This window comes from Apium graveolens, chromosome 11, assembly GCF_009905375.1.
Source record: "Apium graveolens cultivar Ventura chromosome 11, ASM990537v1, whole genome shotgun sequence".
Taxonomy (NCBI): Eukaryota; Viridiplantae; Streptophyta; class Magnoliopsida; order Apiales; family Apiaceae; genus Apium; species Apium graveolens.
This window is the reverse complement of record NC_133657.1, coordinates 57,839,671-57,850,837: the sequence shown is the minus strand read 5'-3', so window position 1 is coordinate 57,850,837 and position 11,167 is coordinate 57,839,671. Positions and strand designations below refer to the sequence as shown.

At 32.4% G+C, this 11,167-nt stretch overlaps 1 protein-coding gene across 1 annotated transcript; it reads left to right on the top strand.

The window, feature by feature from the left end:
• Positions 1-1,428: 1,428 nt before the first annotated feature.
• Positions 1,429-2,611, top strand: LOC141698602 (F-box protein VBF-like). Its single transcript, XM_074503368.1, has 3 exons — positions 1,429-1,696; positions 1,846-1,964; positions 2,068-2,611. Exons 1-3 carry the CDS (start codon positions 1,436-1,438, stop codon positions 2,528-2,530), a joined length of 843 nt encoding a protein of 280 aa, XP_074359469.1. The 5' UTR covers positions 1,429-1,435; the 3' UTR covers positions 2,531-2,611.
• Positions 2,612-11,167: the final 8,556 nt, after the last annotated feature.

Below are 11,167 nucleotides of genomic sequence, written 5' to 3'. Positions count from 1 at the left end.
CTTTTATAAGATTCATGTGCTCTAAACTTTTTATAATACAATCCATAATTTTCCCTTTTAACAAATGAAACAAAAAAAATATTTATACCTAAATATAATCTAAATGTTTTTCTTATTTTATAAGATACAAATGGAAATTATCTATTTAAAAATATTTCAAATCAAACTTACTAATTTCAATGTTTTTTTTTAAAAAAGATATTATTTTACCCCGATTATAAATGATTTGTTAATTGTTACTTATATTTATTTTTATTAAGATAATTGTTGCTTGAATTATATATAATATAATAATTTTAATATTATTTTATATCAATTAATAATATATAATTATAGTTCAATTTCTTTATTAATTATTTTGTTATACAGATTATTAAATATTATAGTAAGATAATAGAATAAATAAAATAAATGTAGTTTTTATTATAATTATACTTATAGCACATGCAACCCAGCCACCAAACCATACGACTATACCATCAAAACCCCCTTACTCCAATTATATATAAGATATATCTAGCGAAACATTAAAAGTTCGGTAGTTGATTGGTCCGTACTTGCAGAATTTATATAATTACCCTACTAAATAATAATAATAATAATAATAATAATATAACATAAAACGAATTTGTATTACAATTGACTTCTTCTATTAATTTAAACGAAGATAGTCCCATAAACAAATCGATTAGCATATATCTCGACTATCGATATTATATTATAAAATTACGCAATAAATCCAAGATAAACAAAATTTAAAAGTAAAAAATAATTAGATCAGTTAAAAAGAAATTATGCATAATTTTATTTGTGCTAAAATAATGTAATAAGATATAAACAAATTTCATATCTTGAAATTTTGGACTCGAATTCTTTTTATAAATAATTATATAGTATTAAAATTAATCCGATTATCACACCATTTTAAACTAGTAATTTGTAACGAATAAATTAGAAAAAGTTCTGTCAACGCGTGTAGTAATTGTATTCTAACAATTTCGGATTAGCAGGCAATCTAGATTATTATGAATATCAAATTAACCTTCAGAAAATTACGTTATTATTTTATTGATTAAATGTGGAAGAAAGCAAAGACTAGTCTGTGGTCTAAAGCTTAACACCTATTCCACTACTACTGGTTGAATATAAAGTAATTAAAAAAGGATTAAGAGATGATTAATTTTAACCAACCATGCCGCATTAGGCACAGTTTAAGCTTAAACAAAAAAAAGTCAGACGACCAGGTCCTGTATCTTGCATGCTATATTTAAAGGTCCAAAGATAATTTTATTGTTAGAAGACTATTCAATTGTGATGACAGTCATGAGAAATAATTTATTTAATAACTAAGGATCTGTTAATTCCATATTATTGTTGGGTATAAAATGTAATCAAGTCTTTTAAAAGATAGTCATTCACATAAAATTTATATACAATGGCTAGTAAGTTGAGCTTTAGCATGTTGCCTGAAGACTGTATTTCCAACATTATCTCTTTCACCTCTCCTGCAGATGCGTGCAAAGCAGTCTCCTCCACCTTTACATTAGCTGCGAAATCTGATCTTGTTTGGGATAAATTCTTGCCATCTGATTATCTGGACATTGTTCACAGATCAGTCATTCCTTTAGACTCCTCCTCCAGAAGAAAGTTGTTTTTTAGGCTTTCTCATAGCACCATCATAGATGGTGGCACAAAGGTAAGTAATCACCACTAAGTCATGGTTCGTTTCTTTCTATTTTATTTCTCATTAACTTCTATATATGTCAAACTATAGCACATTGCAAAGAAAGCATGCATTAGTATGTAGACCATTCTAATGGGTTGTCCTGTGTTCATATAAAGCAGAGTTTTTCCCTGGACAAACTATCTGGGAAAAAGTCTTACATAATCTCAGCACGCGAACTCTCCATTTTTGGCAGCAATGACCCAACGTGTTGGACCTGGAAACCGAACCATGAATCAAGGTCAGTATGCAATTTTTGTTTATATAAAACCTAATTAGTCTGAATGTATATTGAAGTTATATACTTTTTATGAACAGCACTTCATTCTACTCTTTATGCACAGGTTCTTGGAGGTGGCCGAGCTTAAGACAACATTTGATCTAAAACTTCATGGCAGTATAAACACTGAAATATTATCTCAGAATACCAAATACGGTGCCTATATTATCATAAAATTACTTAATGGTGCATATGGTCTTGATGCAATACCATCAGAGCTGTCTATCAAAGTTGGTGATCATGAAGTTACAAGCACAGCCTATCTTAGAAACAATTTTGATAGCAAGAGAATACAAATGCTGCACCTCCTATATTCGAACCGACTGGAAATGCTGAAAAAGAAGGTGGTTCTTGGAGAAGAACGTGCTCCCCAAGAGCGAAAAGATGGATGGTTGGAGATCGAATTGGGAGAATTTTACAGTGGTGATAGAAATGAGGAAGTGAAACTGAGTCTGGTGGAGGCCAAGGGGCATCAACTTAAAGGAGGACTGGTGGTCGAAGGCATTGAAGTTAGACCTAAACATTAACTGCAGCAAACCATGATGCCTCCAGATAGTTATTCAAATCTTCATTTTTTTCAAGAATCTCCTTTTATATAATAATATATACTGTTCAATATGTTACATATAAAACAAGAATCATGATTCTTAAATCATGTATTAGAAAAACATAACGAAAATAAATTAAATGATCAAAAGGATCCCCAATTACCGCAAGAACCTTATTCTAACCATAATTATTTTGACCTCAAGGGGAATAAGCTGAACCGTGCGTAGAATAAGACAATTTTACGTGATTGTTTTGAGTTTAAGGGGAATATAAAAAAAATATGCATCACTCTCTTGACAAGAACGGAAGTAAGTGATTCCTTTTCCGCTGCATATATGGTGCTATGATGCTGCACAAGACAGCGCTGGTCCTAAATGCGAGCAATATAAATTATGACATGTGGCATTCATGATACATGAGCATATTTTTTTATTAAAAAGAATGGAGAGTAGCCTTAAATATAAAATTTAGAGAGAGACTGAAAAAGTAGAATTCAGAATAAAAAATGTAATTAAGTACCACTCTTACGTTGAGATCAAAAATTGGTCCTACAATTCAACTTCACGTCCCTTAAAAATTTTAGTGGGAAGAAAATCATCCCCTTATTTGAGAAAACAATAAACAAACCCATGTAATGCCACATCAGCATTAAGTAACCTATAATATAACATATATTTACTTAACATTCCCACTTCTTATCTATATTATCTTAAATATCATATAAATGTTAAATTTTAAACTATAATTAGTGGGTATAGGTAAAACCTAATATTGATTAAAAGTAATCCGTAAAGATATTATTAATAATAAACATGTCCAAAGTTGACTAAAAAATTTACGGTCAAAGTCCGTGAACTTCACGGGCAAAGTAGGTCGTGGCGACCACGACCAAAGTTAGGACATGGCGACCACGACCCAAAGTGGGTTTTAGCGATCACGGCCCTATATAAGTCCTGATGGCCTAAGTAGTTCGGGACGCCCACAACCCAATATGGTTTGTTATGTTAACGGCCCAAAATCAGCTACGAGATAGGCCTGCCGAGGTGACCTGAAAACGAGGTCTACTACAACACCAAAAGCAATATCCAATATGGAAACGGACTCCTATAAGGAAGGATCTAAAATTCACCATCTAGGGAAGTCCTACTTATGATTTAAGTTGGAGACTTATCCACCAAGTATCTCAATCTGAGTCTAACCCTAGACTCAACATCTATATAAACGGATCTACCCCTCAACCTAGTACTACAGTTTTGGTTTGATTCTCTACAAAACAGACATACGTAGGCATCTGGTGAGGACCGTGTAGTCTCGAACCTAAGCGCAGCCGTTAAAGTTTGAAACTCAACAACCCTAGCATTAAATACAAACAAAATCCTAGTTTTTTTTCCACAACATTTGACGTCATTTGTAAAAAGAAAACATCAGTCATGGAATTGAAGATCCAATCCCATCGTAGACACTATCATCCATGATGGAGATCCCTACATACTCAACTTATGCCAACATCGGAGAAGGTTCTTCTGTGGGGAAAACTGAGACTCAGTCTCAAGGGGCGAATCCCCCAATCCAAGATCCTCTATTAGGAACGAATTCACCCATTCTAGATCCACTAATAGGGAAGAATCCCCAATTTCAACATTCTGGAAGCTCCTAGAAGCTGAATTCATTAAGAAAGTACAATTTCCCGAATGGTTAGCAAACTCCGTGATGGTCAAGAAAGCCAATGGAAAGTGTAGGATGCGCATCGAATTCACTGACCTCAACGGTGCATGCCCTAAAGACTGCTACCCTCTACTAAAAATTGACACCCTGATCGATGTCAAGTGTGGGCACAAAACTTCATTGATGGGTTCAACGATCATAACCAGATTAAAATGCACAAGGATGACACTGTTGGGATTTTAGCACAAACTCAGCGGAAAAATCAAAAATAAATATGAAAACGAACCCCAAACGCAGGATTCATACGAAATAAGATATTTAATTCGGAGATTAGATGTTTATTGTTGTGCAAGACATGCATGTACTATAACAAGACTAAGTCAAATTGACAATCCTAAGAATTAGTTGTATGATAATCTAAATTTATATTTTGTATTGTATTACTTGAGTCTGTAAAAATATAAAAGATTAGAATGGAGTATTTTTTTGTAAACAGTCTCAAGCCTAAGAATAAACTCCGGAAGAAGATCATCATGTCTCATAGAAATTGTGAAGAAGCTTGGAGTTAAATAAATCTGTTTTAGGAAAAATATTCCAAGTCAAGATATCTACAAGTCACAGATTAAGTCATATAGAGAATTCGTTCGAGAACTCCAGAATGACTTATTGAGAAGTCCAAAATAGCTTATAGAGAAGTCTCAGAGATATCGACAAGCCAAATGAAGACATGAAGATTGAAGATCTCGACAAGTCAAATTATCATTGGAGATCTCAGAGATATCGACAAGTCAAAATGCTTATAGAGTTCTCAGAGATATCGACAAGTCATTTATGCATTAGAGAACTCAGAGATATCGACAAGTCAAAATGAAGATATAAAGATTAGAGATATCGAAAAGTCAATTTTCTTATTAGACATCTTAGAGATATCAACAAGTCAAAATGCTTATAGAGATCTCAGAGATATTGACAAGTCATTTCTACATGCAGAAATTTTGAGACCTCGACAAGCCAAGTTCACTTATAGAGAACTCAGAGACCTCGACAAGTCAAAGACACTTATAGAGAACTAATAGATCTCGATAAACCATTATACTTATCGAGATGTCAATTCTCTATACAACAAACTGGAGATGTCGACATGAACCTCAAAGTACAGAATGCAGACAAGTTAAATATTCAAAATTATCAATCAACAAAAGATCTAATCAGTTAGATTGAAAAGTCTACAAAAACAGCTTGAAAAGTACAAGATCAAAGGTCAAGATTAACTGACAAAGGAAAGTCACACATTCACAGGATTTGCAAAGATACACTAAATCAGAAATAGAAAGCTTTAGAGATAACTTAAAGTAGGGTTTAGTACATTCTATTGCATGTTGTGTAAACCTGTGTTTACTAATCTATATAGTAAATATTGGTCCTTTGCTTTTAAATTGTATCAAACAGATCTAGTTTTTTTTGTAATTCTCTCAAGGAAGAAGATGAGTTCTTTACTTACAAAGAACCCAGGATTTGTAGCAAGACAATAGTTTAATTTTAATACAAAATTAAGTGAGTTTTAAAATATTGTGTGCACTATTTTATTTTAGTTAACATAATATTACTGTATTTCTAATTTACTTTGTTAACCAAGCAACTAACATTCAAAAAGCCTTAAAAATATTCAAAACACATTCACCCCTCATGTGTTGTATTCATTACCTAACAAGTGGTATCATAGCAAAACATGAAAGCAAACAGATTAAATATCTTGGAAGAATGAATACACAGAAGATTAGTAGTATAAAGATACCAGCCTTTGATAAGACTAACTACACATTATGGAAAAAGAAGATGATGTTGTTTCTAAGGATAGACAACCCTTTGTACATCTAGATTATGAATAATGGACCTTTTATTCCTATGAAAAGGATTGAAGACTCGACAGAAGGAGACATGGTCATCCCAGCATACTATGGTCCTAAATATCCTTCAACATACACAGACATTGAGAAGGAAAAAGTTTCTCTTGATAGTGGTCTGCAACTAATTTTGATAGAGTCACTTGACAATGTCATGTACAATAACATTGTCAACTGTGGCGCCCTCCAAACCCAGGTCAGAAGTTTGGGGTCCACAACACATACACAATATATAAACCTGTATATGAAATATTATTTGCAATGACCCTGTTTTACATAACCACGGATCGCAACAGGTTAACGTATGAAAACAAGCCACAACCTTAACTTTTATTACAACGTACCAAATCCCAAATAATTTAACTAACAACTGATAATGAAATTATTCTTACAATCTTACTATCTCACTACCGTAATAAGCTCCTGCTAGCTCGATCCAACTCAATCTAGAATCCTAGCTTGTACATTGAACCGGGAAACCTCGCTATCAACCGTATCCTTCTTAACTGTAGAATACATAAAAAGATTCGCAAGAGTGAGCTAACTAGCTCAGCAAGTCACAATAACAATAACTGAGGTTAATCAATGATCAAACGAGATGATTCAAAGGAATGAAGTTTCTTGTTAAACATTCATTAGAATTGAATATTCATTTTAAATTTTAAAATCAAGGTTAGGCTGTTGATCAGTCATGCACTAACCCCGAGCAAGACACACGGCTCTACTCTATAAACTGGATCCAAGGCACACATTGGCCTAATTCGACCATGAATCTGGTCTGACCACGAATCTGGTCCACAAAAGAAAAAACTATCCAATTCTAAAGTAGTCCAATATGGTAACAGTATAACTCAATGAAATAAGTTCATAATCAACAGTAATAAAATATTTGTCTAAAAGCATGATGCGATACATGAATATCACGAGGGTATATCAAGGTAGGTATAAGAAATGGCCTCCAGCCGGTAAGAGAATCAGGTATTAAATGAACAATGATTTTTCAAGGTTTAGTTCTTTGATGTTACAAAGAATGGTTGGGGTATAAAATTTTATGTATGTTCAAACAATTTTGTTCTAGTGTTAGGTGTTTGGTGGTTATATACTTGAAGAGTGGTGTCATATTTATATAGTTTAGTATCTAGAAATCAGCAAGGAATGGTTTACAAAGAATAAGACTTACGGCTCAAAGATCAATTGATGTGATCCAGGTTCAAGGTTGTATGATTCAAAGTACTCACAATATAAAACATGGCTATTTTGAATATTAACAATATGTCACAAGAGAATTTAGAAATATTTGTAATATATCTCGAGAAATGTTTAGAAGTACTTGCCTTATCACAAATGATTCCAACTTCACATGTACTCGTTTAATGACTCGATCTATTCAACAACCATTCGTCTACTTTTCCTATGCCTCGCTTCTATTCTCTCATCACTTGCTTTATTTTCTACGCATCAGTTCCATTTTCCAGATCACCTGCTTCCCTTTCTACGCCTTACTTACTCTGCTAGGCATCATAAGTATCTATCAATATTCATCTCACATTATTCTAATCGTCACATGGACGTCATAAGGTTTCATCTACCCTTCGTTTCACCCAAATCCGATTTACGGATTGAAAGATACGATCAAAACAATCATATAATATACACATACATATTTAACACATCAATCAGCTCACATTTAACACATAACACGTAAGATGTTCGATGAAGATACTTTTCAAAGAAGGTTTGATGTTAAACGGATTTTTCAGATATTTAATATGAATTTTAAAACATTTTTCGGATTTTAAACGGACCGTTGAACCATTTTTGAAACAATAAACAGGGTTCGGTTGGCCGAATCGGGCTTCAATATAATTTAATAATAAATATCGAGCCATGAAAACAATTTAGAATAATATTTTAAAGCTCGAAACTATTTTTCGGAATTTTTAAATCAATAATAAATAATTAAATCTAATTAAATAATTGATTAAAATCAATTAATAATTAATTAAATCAATTAATCAAATAATTTTTGAATTAATTGAGCAATTAACTAATTAATTATTAACTAAAATTAATTAACTAATTAATTCAGATTTATTTTTGAATTAAAAATAATTTTTGGAATTAAAATAATAATTTTTGAAATTTTATTAATTAAAAACGAATTTTTGTAATTAAAATAAATAGAAAATATGATTTTTAAATAATTTATAAACAGGAATCCTAAATTTGCAAATTCTGGAAAGTTCAGGGACTGAACTTCATCTTCTTCGAAAATACAGGGGCTAAAGTGCAATTTTGTACCCCCGTCGCCGGAAAATGTTCTACCTCGCCGTAGAACACGATTCCGGCATCCTCACACCACCACCACCTCCAGATATCATCTACTACTCACCAAGAACATAACCCAACAATCAAATCAATCTAATAACCCCAGAATTGGCCGGAAAATGGCCGAGAATTTGCCGGTTCCGACGAACTTTGTTTGCTTCGATTCGAGCAAACCAGGAATCGTCTGTTGATGTAATATATATGAATCGATTGCAAATTCAATAAGGAACAAGATACAATCAACAAAAACATCTAATAACCCCTAGAACAAAAGGCCCAAATTTCAATTAAGAACATTCATACGGGTTATAAACCCTAATTTCAAAATTGGAAAATTAAACTCAATTTTGAAAATATTATTGAACTCCAAATCAGTCATATGACATATAAAAATTATCAGGAAGAAAAGTTCTATAACATGCAATCATCAAATCATCCAAATAATCATCCGAACAAAAATTCATAGTTTTAATCAAAATAATTCGAAAATAAATAAAAATATAGAAAATAAACCTTGATTTCTGCAGTTATGAAACTTTAAGAAACTGATAGAACACTTTGAGACCTTCGTTTTGGTTACTCGAGCTTTCCAAACAAAGATCCATAACACCTTGAATTGTTGGTTTGATTCTCGGAAGGTTTTATGAATATAAGTATTTTCTCTGTAAAATTATATAATTACTGGTTGCAAATGATTTTTCTGTATGAAATAAAATACGGTAAGGGCTATTTATATTTACGGAAAATTAGTTCCCCGTTGGATCATTCCGGATATAAAATTGTACGTTTATTTATAAAAATAGATCCAAACGGTATCGATTTTCGAGATAATTATCCAAATCTGTACAATTTGTACTGCGGTCTTGGTCTCGGCGTCTGGTTGCACGTATTACGAGGTGATAATTATAATAGTTTAATAAAAGGATCCTATTTATCAAAAATACGAGTTTTATTGATTTACCGAAACGAATTTTTTATCAAAAATATTGCGCCGGAACCCGCACAGAACAAACCATACGCCGGATCGAAAAAGTCAAAACATAGAAAATGCTCGGAATATTGCAATTAGGTTAGGAAGGAGTTCTCAGAAGAGTTTCGGGTTAAAAGAATGTAAAACCAGTTGAGGTCGGTTGGTTCCCGATTATACAAAATAATTTATAAATACTCAGAAAGGAATTTATTAAATCTATAAATTTTCTATAAAATCATAAATCAACATAAAAATTGATAGAAAAATATCACAAATATCTATACTTTATTTTGGACTTATAAAAATTAAAATACTCAAATTATATCATATTTACATATCCAAACACAGATACCACTTCACAGATAATTCATCAAAATTCATATAATAATCACATAATATTTATTTATTAACAAAAATAATTACACGTCATATCCCGGATATTACATCCTTCCCCCCTTAAAAGGATTCTGTCCTCAGAATCACTTAAGCAAATAACTCAGGGCAGTATTTCACTTATATCACTTTCTGAACCTTGAGTTATCCTTTCAACCCTTGGGTTTTCACAATAATCTTACTAACTCTATAACTTTATTTCTTAATACTTTCTCTTTCCTTTCTATAATCCTTATTGGATTCTCAACATAGGACAATTATGCCTGAAGTTCTATCGGCTCATATCCTATCGCATGTCTAAAATTCTATACCGTACTTTTCTAACCTTATCACATAGAAACATTATGAATATGCTACCCATGATGGGTAACGCTATTTTGTATGCTATTTTACTGATACATTTTGAAATTTCAAAAGGTCCAACGTATCTCGGACTCAACTTTCTTTTCTTTTCCGATCCTGGATTATCCCTTTTCATCGTAACACTGCTAACAATATTAAACCTTCTCCTTTAAATTATGTACTCTTTTTAGCTTGATCTACACATTTCCTTTAACAATCCTGTGTGGCACTTATCCTTTTCTAAATAATCTCGACAGCTTCCTTTATCTATTATAACAAATCTAGTGCAAATATTTCACGTTTGCCAACTTCATCTCAATATACTGGTGATCGACACTTACGTTCATAAAGAGCTTCGTATGGTGGCATTCCAATACTGGCATGATAACTGTTGTTGTAAGCAAATTCTACTAAGGGCAAATGCTCGCCTCAATTTTCTTTGAAATAAATGGCATAAACACGTAACATGTCTTCAATTGTTTGGATCATTTTCTCGCTCTTGGTCGTCAGTCTGCGGAAGATAAGCTATACTCATATTTGACTTGGTGTCTAACATTCTGGAAAACTTTTGCAAAATCCTGAATTGAATCGTGGATCCTGAATTTATACGATAGACGCAGGGACCCCATGACAAATTACTATTTCCTTCAAATACATGTGGACAAACTTATCCAGTGAATATCTTTCATTAATGGGCAAGAAATGAGCTGATTTAGCCAATTCGTTCACCATAACTTAATTAGCATCGTGGTTTGCTTTCGTCCTTGGTAATCTGACTATAAAATCCAGAGTAATATACTCCCATTTCCATTCTGCATTTCTAATGGTTGCAATAATCCGCTAGGCCTCTGACACTTGCCTTACTTATTTAATATGCCTAACACCTCCTGATCCGATGTGAAATTTCCTTTTCGCATTCGGCTATCAATATTCTTCTTTAAACTTCTGTATATTTTGGTATTTTTTGAACGGATTAAATACTTAGGATTGTAAATTCCCTTTAGGATCTCATT